This window comes from Protopterus annectens, chromosome 10.part0, assembly GCF_019279795.1.
Source record: "Protopterus annectens isolate FY-2018-M chromosome 10.part0, PAN1.0, whole genome shotgun sequence".
Classification (NCBI taxonomy): Eukaryota; Metazoa; Chordata; order Ceratodontiformes; family Protopteridae; genus Protopterus; species Protopterus annectens.
The window spans coordinates 629,868,312-629,895,604 of NC_056744.1; the positions used below are offsets into that span (position 1 = coordinate 629,868,312).

Genomic DNA, 27,293 nt, shown 5'->3' on the forward strand with positions numbered 1-27,293 from the left:
TTTAGTGTTTGCATTCTATAGTTTATAAAAATGTCTTACAGTAAAGCAAAAGTATTTTGTATTGCCAGCTTTGTTGGCATTAAAGAATAAATCCCTGAATATGACACAAAAGACCAGAAACCAAATGCTGTACTGTACATCACACCAAATGATACAAGAGCAAAAACAGTTTAGCCTTTCCTCTGTAATAGACCTTCCCTCTTCAAACACAACTTAGATGAATGGATGGAAAGTACAATTGCATAAGTCCCACACACCTAGAAGGAAAATTTCGCACTGCCTTACTGGCATATGGGTTCTGTGCCTGTAAACAATCCACACTGGCAGCTTTCCAGAGCTCAGAATCACCTCCTCTGACTCTCACAAATGCTAGAGGGAGTAGCATGAGGGCAGGTTGAGCTTCAAGAAGGACAGTGAACCTTAGCTTCTATCCAGAAGTTCCACAGGTTTTGTATTAAATTCCTTTAGATCTTCAAAATAAGACTTGTTTCTTTGCATCAGTATTCACTTAAATAAACTTTATTTGGATTAGTGCTTTTGTCTTACAGACTTTGTCAGATCAAAGAAAATCTTATAGTAATACTGACTAAGGTATTGCTCTTTTATCCTAATTTCAGTAAAAGGGCATGGGAGGAGCAGTTGCTGTGACTGGTTTTCATACTAGCCTTTTAACTGACTGTAATTGAAGCTTCCCAATTGGCTGTTCTTCCTTGCTACTAATTTGCATATAGTTTTCAAAACTAGCCTTTTAATTGGTTGCATCTGAAGCTCCCAGATTGGTTGTGCTTCATTACCACAAATTTCAATATGGTTTTCAGAACGCTTCCAATAATTTAGTGGGTCTGACTCTCTGTGACAGGGGATTGGCCACACTCCTCCCATCAGGGGAAGCCTAGCCCTGTTGAAGTCCATTATTCAGGCTTTTAGTGCTAAACAGGAAGAACCAAGAAGGACTAGAAACAAGAATTGCCTGAAACTAACCAATTTGTACTCATAAAACTCCAATAAAATAGCCAAAAACCAACCAACAGCACAACAAGATTGGATATCATTGAATTATATACAAAATAAGAGGGATGGTGGGAATGTGCTGCCACTGAGGCAGTGTGAAATTCGAGCATCTACTGTTACAGGCTTAGTAGAACTTACACGACTGTGCTATGCTAATCATTCACACTGCCTCAGTGGCATATGGGTATATTCTCAAAACGTACCCTACCTGGGAGGAGGAAGGATAAAAATCCAGCAGCCCCTGGAGAATGGCCATTCCAAAGCCTGCTCTGGAATTTGAGAAAGGATCCAGTTTGTAGAGATTTATATACTTATGAACACAGGACCATGTTGCTTCCTCTAGAAAGGTTCTAGAGTTCACCTCTTTCCAATATGCCACCAAAGAAGATAAGGCTTTGGTGGAATGTGCCTTAAGCCTACCTGGAATAGATTTTCCCATGATGGGAGTAACAAAAAACAACAGCAGAAGACAATCAATGTGCAATTATTTGCTTAACGAATGCTTGAGGGGGTGGCCTAATGGTTAAGGTGTTTGCCTTAAAAACACAAGGTGCAGGGTTTGAGTCTCACAAGGGATAATTGGCTAAGCTTAAAATGGCTTGCAATGGCAGTTAGCTTAGTAAGAATCTATGAATAGGAAATAAACAGCTGTTAAGCTTTCTTGAATGGCTTAGTTATGTCAAGGTAGTACTCGAGCTGCTTGTGCACATCCAAGGTATGTAGAATCTTCTCTCCTTTCTTTTTAGGTTCCAGAAAGAAAACTGGGAGATTGATGGCTTGATTCAGGGTAAAGTCAGAAAAAAAATCTGGCATTGAAGAAGGATTAGTGTGTAAAACAACCCTGTCCTTGTGGAAAATCAGATAAGTTTGGCACAACATGAAAAATTACAGCTCACAGCCTCACCTTACAGATGTCAGAGTAATAAGCAAAACAGTTTTCCAAGTAATTAACCTCAAATCAGCTTGAAAGGCAGGTTCAAAAGGAGATGAGGTCAGTTTTTCAAAAACAAAGTTGAGATCTCAAAGAAGATGACTTTGCTTTCGACAGTCTCAAGTGCAACATTCCTTTCATAGGTTCATAGGAGATTACTAGGCTAATGGTTTAACAGCCCTTACAAGACTAGACATTATTACCTGAATTCTAACCAATTTTAGATCCCTAACAGCTAGAAGATGGCTTAAGATTGTACCTATGCCTCTGAGTATTTTACAGACTGCCCCTGTACATAAAAGACATGGGCTCTGCCCCAGGAGTGAATTTATGATTCCCCATCAATAGATCCAAACTGCATTTGTAGAGGGTCAGGGAAAGGCTCTGCTTTATGTGAATAGGAAGGCTGTTCCAGAGAAGGGGTGAGACATATCTGTCTTCCAGCATGTTTTGTTTGCGTCACAGACCAGGTTTAAACCCCTAGATCGAGTGACCCTCTTGCAGTTTGTATTGCAAATGTGTAACAGTTCCATCAGGAATGGATTTGTGGATGGCTTGTACATTAGGCAAAAATCACCTCTTAAGAGTTTGTAGGAGGCAGAGTAAAGGGATAGGGCTTTTAGTCTATCTGTATAGTACATGTTGTTTTCTGCCTTATACTTTTTTTAAAAGAAACCTCTCTGAGACCACTACAGATCTTGCAAGTGTCTGCTTATGTACATGCCAAAAGGTGCATTGTACATGCTTACTGGTCTGACAAGGGCAGGGTACAGTGTGACTGTAACTTGCTTGCATCTGGATGCCATGCCTTAGTTATAAGCTGTGCCACACAGAAGGTCTTCCTCACCACTGTAAGCACATGGTGGTCAAAGTTCAGGCTACTATATGTGTACCCAGATCTCTCACCTCTTGAGTTGACTCTTAGGGGAGTAATTTGTAGGGATATTTGACTTTCCAAAAGGTATGTTTATGCATTTTTTGCATTTAGTTTTAGGTCATGGATCTGGCACCCATCATTTGTCTGAGTCAGACCCATCTGAAGGATATCTACATCATTGGAGGATTCAATGATTGCCTTAACTTGCAGTCATCAGCAATCCTAGTCAGCCAAAGGCCTTCTAAATTACTTTTGACTTCAGAGAAATATATTCTGAACAGGAGAGGTCCCAGCACTTAGCCCGCTAGTAACTGGCCTCTTGGATCTGAATTCACCCACTCAAACGTCTGTCCTGTCCATGAGCCATTTGGCTATCCATCTGATGACATAGTGATTTATGTCCAGTTTTGTGAGTTTATCTAAAATACTGAGTGGGGAATTGTGTCAAATGGCTTAGCCAGGTCAATGTAGGCAGTATGCACTGTTTTACCCTCATCTATGGCCCTAATGACTTTCTCAAAGAAGTTCACCAGATTAAGCAGGTATGACCTGCCCTTAAAGCTGAACTGGGTTGGATCTAATGTTTGGAGGTTTCCTATGACATTATTTCTCAGGTCAATGGTTATTCTTTCCATGGCTTTGCATATAACAGTAGTCAAACTTATGGGTATGTAATTCCCCAGGTCTGTTGATGGTCCCCTTTGTGCGGAGGGATGACTGTTGCTGTCCTCCACTCCTCAGGGACAAAGCTAGTCTGGAAGCTGTGGTTAAACAGGGATCCTAGTGGGCCTGATAGGTCCTGTTTCAAGCTATTTAAGAGGCATCCTGGGATATTGTCAGAACCCATCAAAGAAATGTTTATAGCTTTTGAGAGTACAGTGATGACCTGTTCTTTGGTGATAACTGATAGAGGAATGGTGGAGAGCATTTCTTGGGGGTATACTGGAGGTGAAATTTGAGCTAAAATTATCGGCCAGCAGATTTGTTATTTATTCCTGCTGAGTATAGGTGATGCCAACTACAACTAATTCCGTACATTGTTGGGTGCTGCTCTTAAGATTGTGAACACTGCTGAAAACTGCCTTATGGTTATCCTTAGCTTGGGAGGCTATTTTTGCCTCAAAGTTTTTGCTTTTGAAGACTTGATTAGTTCCCTAATTTACTTATTTAGACTAATGAAGGAGTTTTTCCAATGTTGTGCACAATCTCTCATATTTCAAAGCAGGATTTTCTTTCTTTAGTTGTACCACCCATTTATACTAGAGGTCCACCAGGGTGGCCTGTTTTTGTGGTTTGTCCTAGGCTTATTTCAGTCTGGTACTGATGTTTCTATGCAGTTGTTTATATGATCGTACAAGGCTTTTTTGTATGCCTTTGCATAGGCTTCTGTGTTTTCTGAGTATGGAGTAGCTTAGAAACAAGTTATGCTATCATTTAATAGGAGGTATTTTGCCTTAGAAACATTTTTAAAGGTTTTGGGGTTAGGTAGCGGTTCTAGATTTGTATTTATTTCAAAGGAGGCCACCTTGTGATCTGATCTAACCAGTGAGGACATCACACTTTGGGGGGGGGGGGACGCTCTCTCATACTTGTTATTACCAGGTCTGGGATATTTGTACACCCTAAAGGTGTAGATTACCTGCTCAAGGGCATTTGCATTGACAAAGTCTAGAAATCGTTGAGCCTGCATGTTAGAGGTCATGTATGCTTCCCAATTAATGGAGGGGTAATTCAAATCATCTGTGAATATGGTAATGCTCTGAATGGTAAGAGATTCTAGTAAATTCAGGTATGATGTATGGGTTTCCTGGTTCATGGTGGGTTAACTGTAACTAGCAAGGAAACAGTAATGGATTTTTCCTATGGTTAGTTGGACTTGGAGTATCTCAGGCATGTCATATTGTTTGACCAGTCTTGAGGTGTGCTTATCCTTAATTGAGATGGCTACACCTCCACCTTTTACCCTTTCATGTGCAGTGGATGATCAGAACATGTAAAAGGCATTATAGCCATGCAGTGTTGGGGTACTTTCCTTGGCTTTGAACCATGTTTCAGTAACTGCATAGATGTCAGCATTCTCCAGGGTGAGGAGTGCTTCCAGGAAGTGTAGTTTCTTGTTGAGACTCCAAGCATTGAGCAGTAATATCTTTAGCTTATTCTGAGTAGAGTTTGTTATGTTGGAAGTTTTGTCTGTTTGGTAATACCTAAAAAAAGGAACTATAGAGGTGGATAATGTTTCGGCCAATATCTGAAATCCTATTGGTGACAGGTAAAGATAATTCCTGGCATATTAGTGTGGTCTGTCAATCACGTACTCCCAGGCTAACAAATATTGGACCCCTTTAGAAAGACACCAGTAGCTAAGCCAATTATTAAAGTCAATCATTTTCTGTTGGCGTTGCAAAATGTTGCTCAATGCTAGGCTCATACCTGCCAATGACACATATTCTGAGAGATGAAGTGTGTCCTTCTTCATATAGTCCTAGGAGGTACATCAATGGTCATTTATACCCACATAGACTATGACTGAGTCATACTGGTACTTTAGTGACCTGAGCACTTGAGTGATTGGCGAATCCCAGGCCTGACAGGCAACTAACTGTAACTTTCTCCTTATCCAGCCTGGCGAGAGGGACATCAGTGTATCTCACAATGGAGTCTCCTATGTCCAAAATATTGGGTTGTGTGGTGTTACACCCATTGGGCTTGGTAATGGAGACACAATGAGATATGGTTTTATGTGTTGTGGTGGGAGTTGTCTTGCTTGCATGTGGAGTTTCTGAGGACTGTGCCTGAAAGACCTTTGATGTTTGGGCAAGTTATGTGTGAGCACTTCTGCATATGTGGGTCTATGTGTTTGGTCCTTTGTAAGTGCAGTGAGTGGTGTGTGTGTGTTGCTGACAACCTGTTTGGCATTTTTTGTGTCTGTATGTGAGACTCCTGTCTCCACTGACATTGTGTAACTACATCTTTCTCATACTCTATTCATCTGTTTCAGAATTAAGTGGTTGTCAGTATACATGACGCAATTGCTATATTGCTCAGGGTGCCCATGTCCACCAAGCCAGATGCAGAGTTAGCAGGAAAGTGCCTATCCATGGTTGCAGATCCTTAATATGTGCTTTACAAGGTAAAGGAATGGGGGGGGGGGGCTTGCAAGCAGGCAAGGGATGGGTGCTTACTTATTGTAATCTACAGCTAACCTATCCAGCAATGCTGCCTAGCATGCAAATCAGTTTGCTCTTTGAGCATCGATAGTCCTGAGTGCTGTAACAATGTAATCTAGAGCTAAATAAATGTGGCACTGCTGCTCAATGCCCAAACTAGTTGCTCCTTGAGTAGTGTGGGACTGTGAAAAATTTCAGATGTAGTTTTTATAGGGAAAATATAACTATATACAGGGCACCACTAACCGCTGCTGAGCGAAGAGCAGCACCGGGCAACAGTGAGGCTTATAAACAAGCAGTAAAAAGCAAGTTTTAAACTAGGTATGCCCACAGGTCAACCATGTAAGCACACAATAAGCTTCCCACCTGTAAATCCCAGCTCAGGTACATGAAATCAGCCTTCTCCTGCCACAAGAGTGCAGACTTTGATCCTCTTAATGTAAAATGGCTGGTTTGAAGCCCAAGTGTTAGAGAACCACCAAAATAGGTGCTTAAAAGCAAGCAGTAGATACAGTACATTTAGGGTACTACAAAATGCAGAACAGCGGCTCTTACAGCAGTAGAAAACTCTAAGCTTACAGGGAAAAACAATAAATAGCACAGAAATCTTTGAAAATGCAATGAAAACAAGCAATACAAGTGCAAAATAACAACTTCATTTTTCTTAGCAAGGATGGCTTTTGATGCAAGCAAAATCTCTCAAACCTTTTGTCATTGTCATCAAATGATGAGCAGCTCTAGATAGCTAATAAACTGTTTGATCACAAAAGAATAGAAATAGGGGGATCCACTGGTAGATAAGCTGAGATGGCTGCAAGATGCACCTTGATAGATTTGCAAATTAAACCATCTTTGAGTAGCTCATACAAATATTTTAAAACTAGAGGGGTAAACACCATACTGGTTGCTCTGATATCAGTTAATCACCAACTAGAAAACCTATTCCACTTGTAAACATAAGATTTTTAGTTGCAGGGTTTCTTGCCTCCTTCAATACCTACTTCAAACCTCAGGGAACAAGTGCCTAAAAAGTATCAACATAGAATCATCCAGGTTGTCAGTAGCAATTGCTCTATGTTGGAACACACCAGTCACACCTAACATTGTGTAAGCAGACCCAGAGTGTAAAGAAGCTTGTGGTAATTACCACTGGCCAACGCCATTATAAGATAGAACCAATGTTGTCTGGGCCAAAAGAGGGTCACCACAGTGATCTTTATTAATAATTTCTGAATCTTCAGAAGTGCCTTTGATATCAGTGGAAAAGGTGGTAATGCATAAAGGAGCATTGCCGCCCATGGCAATGAAAGTGCTTCTTCTCCTCCAAGCATTGCTGCAAGGATGTCTCAAACAGAATTTTTCTGTCTGTTTTTAAAGGAGGTGAAGAGAATTATAGGAAGTGTTTGCCACATCTGGACGAAATCCAGGCAGACCTCTGTCCTGATTTTCTGCTCTTGAGGATCCACCCAGGATCGGCTTAGTCTGTCTGTCACTATGTTTTGCTTGGACAGGACGGATGAGGCCAGAAGCATCAAAGAATGCTGTAATGCTAGCTCCCAGAAGATCATTAATGCCAAATGGCAAACAGGGTATGACCTTGTACTCCCCTTAACATGACTAATGTGTTGTCTGTGACCAATAAAAAATGGGACCTAGTAGCCATTAAGTGGCGAAGAATTTTTAAGGTATGCATCACTGCTAACATTTTTTTCAAGTTTATGTGTTTTGTAGTATCTGAGGAACCCCATTCATCTTGCATTAGAACTCCCCTGCACACTGTTCCCCATGCAAAATCTGGTAAGTCCATTGGGACTGAGTGAACTAGGATCTACAGGGAGAAGGGCAGGTCTGGATTGAGAGACATCTGATCCCTTCACCACTGCAACCTCTTGTTTCACAAAATCCAACACCGGTGTTCAGAACTCCAAGGGAAGCAAGTGCTGAGTCCAACAATTTTTTAGTTCCACTGAATCTCTCATGCAAAGACTGGCCAGTGGTGTCTTGAGCCCTAGAATTTTGAGGAGCTCTCTTGTAGAGACAGGTTATTGAAGACAGAACTCCCTGAAAATGTTTTGAACAGTCAGGACTTTGTCTTCTGGTAGAAATACCATAATTTTTTTCTGTGTCATCATATACACCAGAAGGATAATTCTTTGTGAGGGTGTGACACAAGACCTTTGTAGGTTCAGCTCAAGGTCGGGAGCAATCTGAATGTGATGATAAGCATCCTTCAGCTGGAAAGTCACCATGAAACACTTGTCCAGAAAAAGGGGTAGGACCTACTGCAGGGTGAGAATTTTGCATTTGGGTACTTTCAGAAAGGTATTTAGATATGACAAATCTAACAGTTGTCTCCATTAGCTCTTTTTCGGATACCAAGTGCAGGAAATAGTTCTATGACCTTCGCTTGTGACTTGTGAAGGAAAGAGTACCAAAGAGAATAGAAGTGTCTAGTCTGGCTGGCAAAAAGGATTTTCCTGCAGGGAGGAGGATTTTTTGTCCACTGCTAAGAGTATCCTCATTCAATTATTCTCAGCACCCACTTTTCTGAGACTTTTTGTGGCCGGGCTGCTGGGTTGAGCACAAGCCTGGGGGAAGGGAAAAAAGGAGGATGGATGGGATGGGATGCCCTGAGTCTTGTCATAGTCATTCTTTAGCAGAAGAATGAACTTTTTTTGTGAAATTAACCCTTATATTTGGTTTGGAAACATTATCTTCCTGCCATTTCCTCTTGGTACCCTGACTCTTGTTAGGCTAGAATTTTCTTTGTTCTGCTCTTTGAAGGAGAAAGCCTCGATAGGTAAGAACCAGGAGATATGAAACATTCCCAGCCCTCCAGGCATGTCTAAAGGTCAGTTCCCTGTGCTTTCTATTGTTAACCTCAACAATTGGCTAAGCTTCTGGTGTCATTCAAAGGGGATCCAGTGTCTGTCAACCTGGGATGACATGCTCGACAAGCCACGCTGCTTCGCTAGAGACAGCTTGCACCTGTCACCCTTAGGCTTTTGAATAATGGCCAAGGCTCTTTCCAACCCCCATAGTGCCTTTTTTAGGCAAGGCTCAAATGACAAACCCACCGCCATAAATAGCACCAGTAACAAAAAACTGAGGGTAATGCTACTCAATGCCAGAAGTCTAAACCTCAAATTGCATGCACTCCAGGCACTCCTCAGTATGGAGAAAATCGATATATGTGCAGTAACAGAAACATGGTTTAAGGCTCCAGAGAGCACCCCAGCACTACCAGGCTACAACTCATACCATACATTTCGGCCACAAAACCTGGACCAAAATACAAAAGGCGGGGTCGTATCCATATTCATCAAGGATACCCACACCTCCAGGTTAGTGGCACAGCACGATGCTTCAGAGACCATCCACGTGCAACTAACAACAGGCAAAACTGCAATTCAAATTGTAGCTTGGTACAGATCACCCACCATGTCCCAGGACCCCCACTGTGCGTTTCTGGAAATACTGGAAAACATAAAGGTCCTACCAAACACCCTGATATTGGGTGATTTCAACTCCCCAAACATTAACTGGGAGAACTACTATAGTACTAACTCTTTTGCCCAACATTTCCTAGAATTTAAAAACTCAAATGCCCTGGATCAACTGGTCAACACCCCCACCAGAGGTGACAACATACTGGACCTGGTCATCACCAACATGGGTGACAAGTGTTCCACAACAGAGGTCAACCCCTCACTGGTTAGATCTGACCATAAACTAATCACTCTGGATATCTACATTCCACCCCTACCCCCGGTCAAGGAAACCACTGTGAAAAACTTTTCAAAAGCAAACTTCACGTTACTTAAGACTGAGATGGAAAGTTTCAAAGCCCCCATGCTAAAGAATAACGCTGCCCAAGCTGCAAAATCCTTTACTAATGCACTCTACGGGCACCTACAAGAATACATGGATCATGCTATCCCAAGCAAAACCAAGACTCACTCCTCCAAGAAAAGGAAACCAGTCTGGTGGACCCCTGCCATAAACAAGCTATACAATAGAAGGAGGAAACTACTACAGAAAAGAGTAAAATCCCAAGAAGGGAAGACATCCCTGATCAGTATCAGCAAGAAACTACGATCCCTCATAAAATCATCCAAGGCTAGCTTCGAAAGAAAAATCGCCAAGGACTCCAAAGATAACCACAAGGCATTCTTTATCTATGTCAAGAATCTAACTGGCAATTCTCAGATCTGCTCAGAGTTAGTGCAGAATGGCATAAAATACATTGAACCGACCGATATCACCAACATCCTGGCAGACAGGTTCAGTGCAAACTTCACCCCCCCCTCACCCCCAAAAGGGCCCATAACCATACCAGAAGAATGTAGTGCCCCTGAAATCACAGACACTCAGGTTAAAACAGCCCTTTCCAAAGCCAAAAAACAGCATCAGTGGGACCAGACGGTGTCCCAGGCTGCATCCTACATGAGCTCAAAGATGAACTAACCCCTCACCTAAACACACTGTTCAAACTTAGCCTCTCCACAGGCTACGTTTCATAGAGTGGCACACAGCAATGGTTATTCTGCTCCACAAAGGTGGAGCCACAACAGACCCTGGGAACTATCATCCTATAAGCCTGACTAGCTTGGTCTGCAAGGCTATCGAGTGCATCATCATGGATCTCATTAACAGTGACATTGGGAACCTCCAAACACTGGACCCTACCCAGTTCGGCTTTGTTAAGGGCAGATCATGCTTTGAGACAGTTACCAAGGCTATAGATGAGGGAAAGGTGGTCCACACACCCTACCTAGACCTAGCAAAGGCCTTCGACACCATTCCCCATTCTGGTATTATAGACAAGCTCACCAGTCTGAACATAAACCCCTACGTCACAAGATGGGTTGTCAACTGGTTCACGGACAGAACCCACATGGTAAGAGTTGCAGGAGCTAGGACGGACTCTAAACTGGTTACAAGTGGCGTTCCCCAGGGATAAGTACTAGGACCCCTCCTGTTCGGCATATACTTTTCAGGGGTACAGGCAAGCACAGGAGGACTATGGCTGACCAAGTTCCCAGACGACTGCAAACTAGGGGCTATAATTGACTCTCCGGCTGACACAGACATCCTCCAAAAGGGTCTCACTGAGACAGATACCTGGTGTCAAAACCATGCCTTTAAGCTAAATGCCAAAAAGTGCATAGTCATCCCCTTTGGAAAAAACAAAGTACCCAAAAACTGCCACATAGGTGGTAGTCCCCTAAATACGGAAGATGTAATAAGGAATCTGGGGACCCAAGTAGACAGTAATCTCTCCTTTGATAATCACATTGCCAAAGTGGTTAGAAAATCCTTCTACGTGGACAACCTAATCACAAAAGGGTTTATGTCCAGATCAATAGAGGTCATTGTGCCCCTCTACTCATCACTCATCAGACCCATCATAGAGTACACCGCCCCATTTGGGATATACCTTACAAGACCCCTGCAACAGCTGGAAAGACCACAGAAGTACCTCACCAAGAGGATCACTGGCCTCAAACAGATGCTCTATGCAGCTCGACTGAAGAAACTCTAGCTGTACTTGATGCTTGATGGACATGCTCCACATAAAGAAAACCATATTCCCTGAAGCTACATGCTCCAGGGATCTAAATCTCACCACAACAATAAATAGGACATGCTGGAGGGATAGATTCCTGTCCCAGAGACTTCCCATGCTTTGGAACAAGATTCCAATCTACATCAGGCAGAGCTCCTCGCTAACACTCTTCAAGAGAAACCCTGACGAGTGGATGGGAAACAAAGTATACCTGAGGAATCACTTCAATGGCTCTGCTGGACAGAGACACAGTGAACTAATCTAAGGGGGCACAAAAGCCAACACATTCTGGCTAAACTTATAAATGCCTTCGGACAGATAGCCTAGTACCTACCTATGAACCTATAACCTGGTGAACCTGGGCATCCCGAGGCAATGTAGCAACTGTCTCATGTACACTGACAACCCTCTCCTCTTACCTCCCAACACTCAGACTTGTGAAAGATGCACTTGTATATCCAAATTGGAAGCCACGCACTCTCCTGCCAAGACTGGAATAGCTGGTCAAGAGGAGAAGGTCAAGACTGGCACCACACCACATGGAACACGTAGCCCTCCAGAACATGCACCAGCACTGCCTTCACATAAAAACACAAACCACACACCCACCTTCATGGAGGCTCTCAATAAAAATCTACCCAAACAGCAAAGACCTCCAAGGCAGAAACACACTCAACCACCACAACACAACACTAATCATGAGACACATAACTCTCCTAAACAGTGTGCCACACAACCAAAGCCCCGAAGGCAAAACAGCATGCCCAGCACACTAGTCATAGGTGACTCGATAGTGAGGCACACTGATGTCCCACTCACTAGGTTAAATAAGGAGAAAGTAACAGTCAGCTGCCTGTCAGATGCCAGGATCCACCATATAACGCATGCACTCAGGTCCCTCAACAACAAGTACAAATATGACTCTGTCATTGTACATGTGGGTGTGAATGACCTGAGACATACTTCCCTGGACTACATGAAAAGAGATCTGGAGGAGCTCTCGGATTATGTAGCCCAGTCGGGCACAATCCTAGCCCTGAGCAGCATCCTACCATCACCCCGAATGATATCACAGTACAAGCAGAAAATGACTGATTTCAACAACTGGCTAAGTTTCTGGTGTCATTCTAAGGGGATCCAGTATCTGTCTGCCCGGGATGACATAACTGACAGACCACCATGCTTTGCCAGAGATGGCCTGCATCTGTCACCCCTGGGCTTCCAGATACTGGCCAAAGCTCTTGGCACCCCTACAGTGCCTTTTTTAGGCAGTGTTCCAAAGACCAAATTACCACTGTAACAGCTACAAACAAATGCAATCTCAGGGTCATGCTCCTCAACACTAGAAGTCTAAATCTCAAAATGCACTTGCTCGAAGCACTCCTTAAAATGGAGAACATCGACATCTGTGCTGTAACAGAGACCTGGTTCAAGGCAGCAAAAAGCACCCCTGCACTACCAGGCTATAACTCATTCCACACCTTTTGGCCCCAGAACTTGGACCGAAACTCCAAAGCTGGTGGGGTTTCCATATTCATAATGGATGCACACACCTCCAGACTGGTAGCCCAACATAATGCATCAGGGATACTTCAGGTGCAGCTAATGTTGGGTAAGACAGCGATTCAGGTCATAGCCCATTACAGGTCCCCAACCATGTCCCAAGACACTCACTCCACATTCCTAAGCACCCTGGAGAATATTAGGGTCCAATACTCATAGTGGGCAACTTCAACTACCCCTCCATTAACTGGGAAAACTACTCATGTACCAATACACCTGACCAATGTTTCCTGGAATTCATTAATTCCAATGCCCTTGACCAGCTCATTCTTACCCCCACTAGAGGTAGCAACATCCTTGACCTGGTCATTACTAACATGGGCGACCGCTGCTCTACACCAAAAGTCAATTCATCCCTGGTTAGATCCGACCATAAAATAATCACCTTGGAAATCCACATCCCTCCCACTCACCCCCACCCCCACCAAGGCAACCACCATGAAAAACTTTTCCAAAGCTAACTTTGGACTCCTAAGAACAGAGGCAGCTTACTTCACAACACCCATGCAAATGGAAAATAGTTGCATGACTACCGAATCATACACCAATGCACTGTACAAACACGTGCACAAATGCATGGATCTCGCCATAACCGCTAGAACAAAGACATTCTCCTCCAAGTAAAGGAAGCCAATCTGGTGGTCCCCTGCCATAAACAAACTGTACAACAGAAGGAGAAAGCTGATTTGCAATAAGGTGAAGTCCCAAGACTGGAAAAACTCTGTTATCAGCCTCAACAAAAAGTTGCGATCACTCATCAAATCCTCTAAAGCTAGCTATGAAAACAGAATTGCAGCAGATAGTAAAGACAACCACAAGGTCTTCTATAGTAATGTAAAGAATCTCCACAGCGATACCCAGATTTGCTCTGAGCTACTGCACAATGGTACCTCCTAAACCTGCTGCACAGGTTAAAACAGCACTGTCCAAGGCCAAGTATACAGTTTCTACAGGACCTGACAATATACCTGGCTGTGTTCTACATGAACTACAGAGTGAACTGGCACCTCACCTGTGTGCCCTGTTCAATTACAGCCTCATCTCAGGCTTTGTCCCTACCGAATGGTGCGCTGCTACAGTCATCCCTCTCCACAAAGGAGGAGCGATAACAGACCCTGGGAGCTATCGCCCCATTAGCTTGACGAGTCTGATATGCAAAGCTGTGGAATGCATCACCATGAACCTAATAAACTAGGATTTAGGGAATCTCCAAACTCTGGATCCTACATGGTTTGGTTTTGTGAAGGGTAGATCATGCCTGCTCAACTTGGTCGACTTCTTTGAGCCAGTCACCAGAGCTGTGGATGAAGGCAAGATCAACAGCCTACCTTGATCTGGCCAAGGCCTTTGATATCGTTCGCCACTCAGGAATCATAGAAAAACTCACTAAGCTAGGTAAAGACAACCACAAGGCCTTCTATAGTTATGTAAACAACCTCCACGGCAATACCCAGATTTGCTCTGAGCTACTGCACAATGGTACCTCCTATACAGAGCCAACAGATATTGCCAGTATACTGGCTAACAGATTCAGTGTCAACTTTTTCCTCTCTCCTCTCCAAAGGACCAATCAAAATACCAGCAGATTGCCACGCACCCAGTATTACTGCTGCACTGGTTAAAACAGCAATGTTCAAGGCCAAGAATACAGCTTCTATGGGACCTGACAATGTCCCTGGCTGTGTTCTGCATGAACTACAGAGTGAACTGGCACCTCAACTGTGTGCCCTGTTCAATCACAGCCTCACCTCAGGCTTTGTCCCTATCTTAATGATGCACTGCTATAGTCATCCCTCCATCCCTCTACACAAAGGAGGAGTGACTAAAGACCCTGGGAACTATCACCCCATTAGCCTGACAAGTCTGATATGCAAAGCTATGGAATGCATAATCATGGATCTAATAAACAAGGATCTAGGGAATCTCCAAATTCTGAATCCCACACAGTTTGGTTTTGTGAAGGGTAGATCATGCCTGCTCGACTTGGTCAACTTCTTTGAGTCAGTCACCAGAGCTGTGGATGAAGGCAAGGTGGTTCATGCAGCCTACCTTGATCTGGCCAAGGCCTTTGATACCATTCCCCACTCAGGAATCATAGAAAAACTCACTAAGCTAGGCATCAACCCTATATCACTAGGTAGGTTGCAAACTGGCTCACAGATGGAGCCCACAGTGTGAAAGTAGCTGACTCCAACTCAGACTGATGACCAGTCACGAGTGGAGTCCCACAGGGATCGGTCTTGGGTCTTCTCCTGTATGGTATCTACTTCTCAGAAGTCCAGTCCAACATGAAGGGACTCTAGCTGACAAAGTTTGCAGACGAATGCAAGTTGGGAGCCATTATTAACCCCCCAAGCGATGTCGACATCCTACACAAAGGCCACACTGAGACCAACGACTGATGTCAGAACCATGGCCTTAAGCTCAATGCCAAAAAATGTGACATCATCCCCTTTGGGAAAAACCCAGTTCCCATGAACAACCACATTGATGGTAGTCCACTGAACACAAAAGGTGTTATAAGAGATCTGGGAACACAGGTTGACAGCAACCTCTCTTTTGACCACCACACTGCCACTGTGGTCAGAAAGTCCTTCTATGTGGCACATCTCATTACTAAGGGTTTTGCATCCAGGAAGAAAGAGGTCATTGTCTCCCTCTACTCTTCCCTCATTGGGCCACTCATCAGGTACAATGCCCCATTTGGCATGTACCTCACTAGACACCTGCAACAACTGGAGAGGACACAAAAGTACCTCACAAAGAGGATCCTAGGCCTTACACACTTGTCCTGTATGGACAGACTCAAAAAACTCCAACTATTCTCTGTCTCATATCACCTACTTAGAGGCGATCTCTGCTTGACTTATAAAGCCATGTCTGACCCAGCTCTGTAAGAAATGCTACATCTAAAGAAATCCCAATCCCTCCACACCACACGCTCCAGACATCTCACCTTCATTACCACAATCAACAGAACGTGCTGGACGGACAGGTTCATAACCCACAGACTGCCTATGCTATGGAACAGACTTCCCATTCATGTCAAACAGAGAAGCTCACTAGCCCTCTTCAAGAGAAATCTTGATGAGTGGATGGGAAATAGAAAATTCACCCCAGAGATTACTCCAGTGGTTCTACTCGACACAGGTACTAGAAACGAAGGTCGGATGGCACGTTGCCAGGATAATCCTATGGGCTAGGCTTGTAAAGACTCCAGTGCCATTAGCCTAGTACACACCTATGAACCTATTCTAGATAACCCATGCATCAATTCACCTCTATTATCCCACTGTATGCGGTTCTAGGTAGCTCTAGAACTAAATACAAATTCAGAACATAAAGGAGCATTCAAAAGCTCATAGTTTAAATCCTCAGAAAAATTTTGGTTATGTAACCAAGCGTTCCTTTTCAATACAACAGAAGCAGCTGCATTTCTAGAAATAGTGTACACACCTTCCAAAGCACTCCTCAAAGCATGTTCCAAAATTTGAGTCACATTAGAAACAATCTCATTCATAAAACACTTCTGTTCAGCAGGCAAAGATGCAGCAAGGTCATCCAAACTGTTAGCACACTGCAAAATAAATTTTCACATTTAAGTCCTGATAATTTAACATCCTAAAGACTAAATAATTTAACATCCTAAAGACTAAATTACTAGACTGAGCCCATTAATTTTCTCTGTGATTCTAACCACTTGCCAATTTTATCCAGTGGCACAGGTTTAGAAGAAGCCAAGGCTCTATAGTAGGTAGAGTTGGCAGTTAGAGAAACCACAGCTGGGTCAGCTGACAACAGAGCAAAGACAGTGTCTAGATCAGAGTACACCTTGTATTTCCTCAATGCCTTTTTAGGGACTCATTCATTAGAAAAAGGGGTTCTACATGCAGTTTTATAAACATCTTCTAAGATCGGTAACAGAGGAGGAACAGGAAAAACATTTGTAATGTCATCCTCAATAAAATCAGAAACTCTGCTAATCTCTGGTGCACATAAAAATTGCTTCCAGTCAAATAGGTCTCCAAACCTATCTAGCATCTGTGAAAAGGTGAAAATTTGCCTAGATTTTTTAACATATTCACCTTCTGGAGAATTAGGTTGAACGGACTTAGAGTGTTGATTACTGTCTGCATCAGAGTCCCCATCAAATTCTGTGGCACTAGACTGATCTCTAGAGAAGGAAGTCCCACATTCATTCTGAATAGGAACATAATCTCCCATATTAGCTGACTGTAAAACACTCTCAGCTAAGGAAACCTCGTCAGCTCTATATATGGTAATAACCTGATTCTTTGCTGTGTGGTGAAGTTTCTGTTTCTTCTTACTATAAATTACAATGAAGGACAAAATATCTCGGGACAGAATGTTATGTCTGGCCTCACCTACATCTAAAGGGTTTGGTTCTTCTGTACCTGAACCAGGCAGTAGAACAGTCCCGGAGGATGTGTTTCATCTCAGTACAATAGAGGGTTTTGTTTATCTGCTTCATTTGAAAGTTCTGACATGAAAATATTGCATTTTTTTCTTTTTCACATTTTTCTTCTTTTGCATGATATTTACTATTGATTTAACACTAAGCGTGAGTATTTGCATTTTCTTTGGAGATTTTTTTTTCATTGTTGACTTGGAAATCTTTAACTAAATGCTTATTTATGCTAGTTTAAAAGATGCATCTTTGATTTAAGGGCATTTATTTGATTTTTAGTCATTTGGACAAATTACTTTTACTCTGTGCTGTGACTGTGTGTGCTGTTTTTACTACATTGTGCAGACTGCAAATCAGTTTTAGCACAATTTAAACTAGTTCTGCTATTTTATGCAGTGCAGCTCTGTTTGTTGTCTGGGGACATAGTTTATATTTTCTACTATTGCTTCCCCATATTCCCATATTCAGCCCTTAATAGTGTCAGTGGATTATTCTGGCTGTTTATTTTTCCCTGACTTGATAGATCATGACCCCCCCCCCCATCAAATAAAGTCACACCTAAAAAGGAAAAAAAAAATCAAAATAAACATACTTCAGCCTACGGCCTGTGAATCCATTGTTGCCTTAATCCAGCCTACAAACCACTTAACTTTTTCCCCTATCACCCTCTAGTGTGAGTCTGCAGCTCTCCATGGTACCAGGGTCAAGCACATCCTTCGGGCTGTTCCAGTACCTGGTTCAAGTACAGGAGAACCAAACCCTTTAGGTGCAGGAAAAGTGTGGATTAAGGGACCCTTTGCCAGATATATATATTTTTCTCTAGTGCAGTTCATGGTAAGAAGAAGCAGAGACTTCATCACATGACAGACAATCAGGTTATTACAATTGGTTTCCTTAGCTGAGAGTGTCTTACAGCCAACTAATCTCGGAGGCTATGCTCTTATTCAGAATGAGTATGGGACTACCTTTTCTAGAGGTCAGTCTAGAGCCACAGATTTTGATGGGGACTCTGATACAGACAGAAGTGAACACACTCTATCTGACTGTAGGATGTGTTAGGAGCCAGAGCTTTTAAAGCATATTAGCTGTGGCTTCCTAAGCAGAACACAACCCAAACAGCCAAAGGTTACTGCTGAAGTGGGAATGATGTACATTATACATTACCAATCACATGATTTGTTTTATTTACTTCAGAAACAACCAATCACAGGGATGAATTAAATTTAACTGGCAAGACTGAAGTGCAATGAATCTATGTTGCAATCAACCTTTAGATTATATGGCATCAGATGATCCACACTTAAACCACTAAGAGTTTTAGATATTTTTCTGTGATATGGAAGTAAGATGTACAGGTCTGCAACTACCAGATTTCTCTCTGTAGAATGGTGCCACTGTTCTGGATATTTTGCTATTGCTATACGAAACACTCCATTTTATAATTAAATGTTGTACAGTTTCACTAGTGGTTCTCCAGTCAGTGGGGCCACCTCTTAACAACCAAAAAGGTTAATTACTGGGATCTTCTGTTTAATCTATCCTAGAAGTCAAATACTTTCACTGCATCAGCTTCGGTCGGTATTTCACTGTGCTAAAATACATTTTCAATGCCAATCTCCTGCAGGTACTCTATCTTTTCTTTCCTTTCCTGTAAAAGTGGACATCTGAATTTTTTTTAATAATTCTGCCTGATCTAAGATTTTTTCAGCATTCACACCCCAATTACGCAACAGATGCATCTTCTGTTGATTCCTTTGCAGATTACTAATATAAAAACATATTTTCTCATCCTTACTTAATTCCTTTTCTTCATATTTCTCTTTGCTTGTCACATAAACATTGTTGCCTTTTTTGCAAGTCTTTTCATATATATTCTTTTCAAAAGGCCCATCTCTTTTCATTCCTCTATAGTACTTTTTTATCAATAAAAACACTCAATCCACATTATTAAAATACTTTTAACAACTTTACATTTCTCATATTGCCTTATTTTCTTATATAGGCCCTCATTCCATACTGCTTTATGTGTTAACTATGTATTGAAAGAAAGGCCACTATCCAAACCTACAATCCACACAGGGAGCCAAGACCTTAACAAAAATCTTTACTGCAATCAGGCACGTGATTTACTATATTCAACCTACAAAGCTAAACTGTGGAACATTTTGTCAACAGAAGTTAGAACTGAAACTGATACAAACACTTTTTATGCAAGATTTCTCTCTCTCTCTCTCTCTCTATATATATATATATATATATATACACATATATAAAAAACAAGTTGTTCTTGTCTACACCAAATATTCAAATACAGAAACCACCTATATGATTATTATATATTTGTCTTCCTTTACTCATTTCACCCAGAACTTTGATTCTTTCATACACTATATCCGCAAGTAACACTTCACTAAATAACCTTTCAAGCTAGATAACACAGCCTAACTTGAAGATTCATAGGTAGTGACTAGGCATGCAGTCCAGTAAACAATTAATGAGCCTATCCCAATTTCCCAATCGTCCCAAAGCATAGTCAGATTAACTGACTTGCTTAAGGACACACAGTAGGCAAGTGAAGGCTAAGGGTATCAAACCTTGTACTCAAGGAAGTAATTTTTTAACAGCTCAAAGCGTCAATTCTCTTCACCAACTGTCTGACTAAAGCAAGGAGAAAGCAGGCATTCATATTCTAATCTATATACTCTACAACCAATCACAAGCACACTGCTATTAATACTATGAATGCCCTACTATTCTAATGCCATCTACTCAGAAAAATATTCAGCCATTACTTATAATATGAAAAAACACACAGCATTGATCAATTATACACTATGAGCAAAATGAGCTAATATGTTTCTACAACACTATTGAAAATTATGTTTTGTATATACAATATTATGCATATTATTGTTTTTAACTTCCTAATATTTTGTAGCTTTATTGTATTACATGTTTCCTCTCTATTATGTATTTTACTATATTCTTAACTTCCTAACAATTTCAAGATTTATTGTCTTAGAGATTTCATGTCATTGTATAACTGTAGAGATCATTTTGCTTTCTTATGCAGCTTTTCTCACCAGGTTACCGCTGAAAAGGGGCCTTTTATTAGGCTCAATCAGACAATCCCGGTTAAGATAGTAAATAAATAAATAAATAAATAAATACATAAAGGAATAAGTGTCCATTTTAACCCCGGGAGCACTGTCTGGTTAGGTGACTTGCACAGAGTCACACAGCATGCCAAAGGAAGCAGACGGAATCAAGCTCTGGACTACAGGAAGCATCTTGTTAAAGTGCTAATCTGCTGAGCAAACTGCTTAACACCTAACCTAACAGCGTTATTCTTTAGCATGGGGGCTTTGAAACTTTCCATCTCAGTCTTAACACCTAACCCTTAACTCACTCAATCTAAAACACCTTTTTTTGTATACTTCCAGTTCACACCCATACCTCCTTGTGGCATCCAGAACTTTTTTAGGTCTGGCTTCTTTAACTAAGTGACTTACCAGCTAATAACAAGCAGTTTTAGAAAGGACAAGGTATTATTAACAAAATGACATTATGATTGTTCGTCTAGGATGCCCTGTAGTGGAGAAATGAATCTTGGCTTGGCACTTATTATTCATATTTTCATACTTATGCTCATATAGTTTCATAACTGTGAGAGCTCTATTTTGAGGTGTATGGTGTGAAACACCAATGTGGAGACAGGACAATTCACTGAACATGCTGATTAATATTGCACTCTATTATTTGTTTATTACCAATTATGAAAATAAGCAATATTTCTATATGTATTTAATACTTCAAAAATAAAGTAACTAACAACCGCTGAATTACATTAGGTGAAACTTTACATGTTGTTGAAGAAAACTATCTTTCATATTTGCACTATAAGTTGTCCATCTTGAGAGATATCTAGTAGAATTTGTATTGCTAATTATACAATTACATATATAGTTTCATATTTCTGTAAATATCTCAATAAACATGCACTTACAGAAGAATTTTTGTTGTAATGTGAATGCTTATGTCTGGTTAACAAAAATGTTCTAATGATATATGTCTAGGTCATAAACTTTTCAAGATAAGAAAATTTGTAAAAGTTTACAAAAATATAATTTAGGTTTATGTACATTAAAATATATCACTGTCTTTAAGGAAAGATTATCAATGCACTGACTGTTATCACTGTAAAAAATACTTCTTACTGATGACATTGCTGTTTGTGCAGTTTTAATAGCATTTATTGTTCTCAAAATATTTATATTTGTTTACCTTATGCTTTTTAAGTTTGTCAGTAAATGCTCTGAAATGCATTCCACACCATCTTTCCATCCATCCACCCAGCCATCCATTCACAGCCCCTTTTTCCCATTTTTGCACATGAGGTTGGGGTGTCACTTCAATAGTGACAATCATCTAGAGCCAGGGTTCACACCACCAGGTGGCCTGCCCTGGTGTTAATGAGTTAGCCCCCAAATTTTCAAATGTACACACTCAGCCATATTATTTAACAGTTTTTAGCTTGTCATCCCCTTAAAATCCCACATCTCAGTTCTTGAAATGTACATAATAAAATCATCGCTTTAATGATAAAGTATACAGTTGCATCATAATCACATTTTGCCAGTGGCTTTCTTGCACCAATCCTACTCACCCTTTCCTCAGTAGTAAGCACCAGAACTAACACATTTCTTTTCCTGGTTGGAGACTTAATTCTTGATTTGTATGGATTTTATTTCAAGTGATTGTTGGTTCTTGATGTGAGGATGGCACGGCGTTCGCAGGAATACATGATATGATTCTCTCAAGGCTTGGAAAATTTGAACAGCAACACTGGTAATTTAACCCTGCTTATGCAACAATTTCTGCAGGGATTGCAAGGGACCTCCTCCCAACTGAGGGTTTAGGGTGAAATACAGCGAGGTACTGTGGTGAAGAGTGATTTAAAGAGGGAATGATGTGGCTGAGAACTCAGTAATTGGGAGTATTTGTGCAGCTCAAGTAATAAACCAGGACACATGGTTCAGTAAATCTATTAACTTTTTGGAAATTGAGGGTTCAATTAATGGTTTTGAAAAAAAAAGCTTAATAGAATATATTCTCCATTCTGAAGGAGGTATGGGCCTCCTCAAAACTGATTGCATGTATAGATCCTACAGTCGTAGGACTGCATACATATCTGCTGACCTCACAAGATCTAAATATAGTGAAAGTTTTAAAACATGAGGAGAAGAAGCCTAAGATGACAGAAGCATATGATTGTCAAGCAGGAATGGAAATCAAACCAGAAGTAGATAAAAAATAGGCAGCAAACAAATGTGTCAAAAGGCAAAAGAAAGAATATAAGGTGATGGATCAGCTGAGAAAGCAAGAACTGGTGAAAATTCATAAATACTGTTGCAAGTACAGAAAACTCTTGGAACAACCTATGTTAATCAGGATCAAATGCAGGAATGGTTTAGGAGAGGTGAATTTAAACCAAAAGATGAAAGGTTAATATTGGTGGCCTTGATTGTGGACTACATACATGTTGGCTTACAAAGTCCATTGAACATGTCAGAGAAGCAGACAAATGCAAGTTTTGTAAACAGAATTTAGAAAGAGTCACACATATTGTTGCTGGATGTGATACACTAATGGCAGAAGGCCTGTATACTGAAAGGCATAGTAATGTCGCAAGACTATTGCATTGTGGATTGTGTAAACATTACAATATTGAAGTAGCTGGGAAGCACTGGAAACCCAAGCCACAAAGCATTATAGAAAATTATGTGTATATCACATGGAATCATCTGTTACTAACAGTTCAAAAAATAGATCCAAGAAAAACAGGTATAGTAGTCCATGAAAAGATGACAAAGTAGCATTGACCATTCAAAGTGCAACACCCAGTGATTACAGTGTCTTACATACAGAAAGACACAAAGTCATAAAATACCAGGATTTGCAGGCAGAAACGAGGGCAATGTGGAAGAAAGATGCCCAGACAGTTCCAATAGTAGTCGGAGCAATGTATCTCATAAAAAAGAATTTACAGTTGTATTTAGATATGTTATTGATACATATAGCTCCACATAAATTGTAGAAGGGGTCGATTCTGGGCACATTGCCAGTGTTGCAAAGAGCACTTTTGGCTAACATCAAAGACTAAAACAATATTAATTTCATGAACTTTAATCATACTTTGACTTAGGAATGGAGTCCATTCCCATCATGGTATTAGAAATCCAAAAGTATTGGAGAAATTAAAAAGAGTGAAAATATAACATGTTCAATGAGTTACTTACTTTTGGTCTTCCTCATAGATCTTTCTGACAATCTCATCAATCAGAAGTTTCTCTTTTAGGAATTCCTTATAAGCTTCTTGCTTTCTCTTTTCTTTTTCTATTAGTTGCTGATCCAGCTCCTTCTGGTAACGCACTGTCTCATCGTAACGCCTCAGTTCCTTTAGTTGCTGTTCCTGTGATGCTCGTTTATGCTCTTCTTTCATTTTCTGAGCTATTTCAGACTCCTGTTTCTAAAATGGAAAATATAAAAGAACAATAAACCATTTTATTGGTTAAAGATAAAATGCACCTTAGCTCAACAAATCAAACATATTGTGTGCTACGTTCAACTCGTACAAAAGTCCTTGAATATAGGTTACCTGTTAAGACATACTTCAGGCTGAGCCTGAAAAGGGCCTGGATGGATCAGAGTTCTAATCCAGTTAACAAGTTTAAATAAACAAACAAATATATAAATAAATATATTTAAGTTTCTTAAATAGGTAGCTGGACTGATTCAGTGTGGACCCATTCTAGCCAAGACCTGGTCCATACAAAAACCAAAAAGTAAAATAAGTGCAATGCACACATGCAAATATAAACAAGAGAATATATAAATAATACAGTGCTGAATATCAGAACAATTAAATAAGTATACATTCTATAGTTAAATGACCTGCAACAGAAAAAAGCAGAATTATTAGAAATACCATAACTTAATATGCAATGCATGCTAAAAGGAGGATACAAATTTGGACATTTAGTTAAAAAAATAAAACAAAATGTATTCCCAAGTAAAACAGTAGAAATTGCTAAACAGCATGCATGGGGGAGGATGTCTGGCAAAGTTTTAATGCCAAGGAAATACAATGGATAAAGTAGGCATAATTAAGTAGCATTATATAGGTTCAAAGTTGTGTACTAGGCTAACAACCACAAGGGTCTTTTTAAGCCTAGCCAAGCATCCCAAATCTCTGACAAGTTCTGGTACCCTTCATAAGTGTAAGCAGGGGCTTGGGAGGTGAAACATTTACAAGCAAGGGCCTGAGAGATGAACCATTTACAGGCAGCCTCTGTCCATTAGAGAGACAGGTACCAAACCAGGGATGAATTTCCTGTTCACCATCTAATTGTCCAAGTTACACTTGAATTGGGTTAGGGAGGAACTCTGCTTCACATGGATGGGGAGCCTGCTCCAGAGAAGGGGCAGTTTCTGGGATACATACACATCTCTCCAGTTAGGCCTATTTATATCAGAGGCAAGGTTTAAGTCTTTAAAATGGGTAATTCTGTTGGTTTTTGTTTTGTGGATATGCAGGAGGTCATCAGAGTGGGGTCTTACAATGCCTTACTTGCCAGTCATAGATTTCCCCTCCACAGTCTGTAGGAGACAGAATACAGGGATAGGGCCATGAGGTGGTCTGCATAGGACATACATAGAAAATAAAAAATAACTAAGATATCAAGTGGAAAGAAATGTTATCTGGTACAGAAGAAGGAACACACTGCCATTTTATTTTGCAGATGAGAGAGAATTTTGAGTTTAGTTATCCACTAAAGTTTTGGCATGCTAGCTTGCTTCCATGATCTTAGCAACAGGAAGAGAATGGAGACAGGGATTATACCGACTGCATCATCAGTGTTTTTGATGAAAACAAGTTGAGTAATGTCTAAAAGGCATGGCTCTTTAGTAGTTACAGTGTCCACAACTAGAACAGGTTTAGCAGTTGTTAGAATTAGTTCCCATATACGTTGCACATTACTACTAGGACAGGACTCCACTGAAAATAAGACCTCTCATCTGGATATTCACAGTTAATGAAATTAAATAAATGTATAAATACATGCATAGATACTACGAGACCATGGCATATGATCAAGGTCAGCATCCAGCAGAACACAACTCTGAAGAACCTGCATCACTGCCATCATAGCTTATGGGTTTACATGTAAAACAATTCACAAGCCTGACTTTTAATTGCACAGATCATAGACTCACAGGAGGTTACTAGGTTAATGACCCTAGAGCCTTTTTAAGCCCAGCCATTCATGCCACAGTTTTCCCAATTATCAAAGCCCACAGGCTAGAATGGCTTTGGTATATGCCAGTGCCTTAGGGCATCTACAAACTCCCCCAGTCCATAAGGTCCACAGACAACAAGCCAGGATTTCCCATCCAATGCTCCACATTGCATTTGAATAGGCTTAAGGAAGAGCTCTCTTTCACATGAATGGCAAATCTCTTCCAGAGAAAGGGTAATTTCTGAGACACATACCTGTTCCCTCAACATGTTTTTTTATGTCACAGACAATGTTTAGATCCTTGATTGAGTAATTCTAGTGCTGTTTGTTTTGCAAATATGTAGCAGATCATCAGGGCTGGATCACAGAATGCCTTGTAGGTTAGGCGTTGATTGCCCCAAAGTAGTCTGTAGAAGACCGAGTACAGGAAAGAGCTTTGAGGCAGTCCATACAGCCCACATTATATACATCCTGCATTCTTTTAGTGAGGAACAATCATGGCTGCTCCAGCTATTGCAAATGCTTGGTCAGGGACATGCCAAACAGTGCACTATACTCGATTACTGGTCTAATGAAGGCTAACTATAGTGAGACTATGATCTCCTTAGATTTGGATGCCATGCCTTTACTTATAAGTTGCACTATTTAGAAGAATTTTCTCATTACTGTGGACGCATGACGATCAAAGTGCAGGTTACTGTCAACCAAAGTTCTCAAGGCTCTTACTACTAGGTCTGCTCTTAGGTGAGTGTTATCAATGTTGCCATTTGTAGGGGTGGTCATCTTCTCAAAGGATATAATAAAACCTTTTTTGCATCGAGTTTTAGGCCTTGGTTCTGGTACCAGTTATTTGTCTGTATCAGACCCTTCTAGACGATATCTACATCACCCAGCTTGCAGTTGTCAGCAAATTTGGTCAGCCAAAGGCCTTCTGCATTTGTCTTCACTTCAAAGACGTATATTCCAAACATGAGAGATCCTAGTATCGTGCCCTGTGGAACACACGTAGTAACATGACCCTTGGTGGAGGTGCAGTTCCTCACCCTAACTTCATGGGTCCTATTTGTGAGACATTTAGCTCTGACAGAGTAGGAGATGCATTAAAGGATGTTTGTCAGATGAACAGGCCAATTGATAGATACATCTACAATAATATTAGGTTAACAATTTGAAGGTAATCAGCTTCATAGTCAGTACACTGTTTAAGCCCACATCTAAATTTTGATTTTCTGTCTTTAAGACAGTCTCACAAACCACTGGACTATATAACCTTGGACAAATCAGCAGTATGGTGTGCCTCAGAAATTTACGTCTCGTGGAAGAAATAAGTCTTCTGTGTAATCTTAAATTTAAAACATCCTTTGGAAATGACTTAATAACCAAATTTATAGCTACATAAAAATACTAGGACATGAGCAGATACTGCTCAAATATGAACGATGGCAG

At 40.9% G+C, this 27,293-nt stretch overlaps 1 protein-coding gene across 1 annotated transcript in view; it reads right to left on the reverse strand.

Annotated features, from left to right (window-relative positions):
- MNS1 (meiosis specific nuclear structural 1) overlaps positions 1-27,293 on the reverse strand; it is a gene marked incomplete at its 5' end in the record, with an annotated part of 589,910 nt that overhangs the window by 392,117 nt on the left and 170,500 nt on the right. Inside the window, 1 exon segment of the mRNA XM_044085455.1 lies at positions 23,847-24,076. Coding sequence (XP_043941390.1) covers positions 23,847-24,076 — 230 coding nt within the window.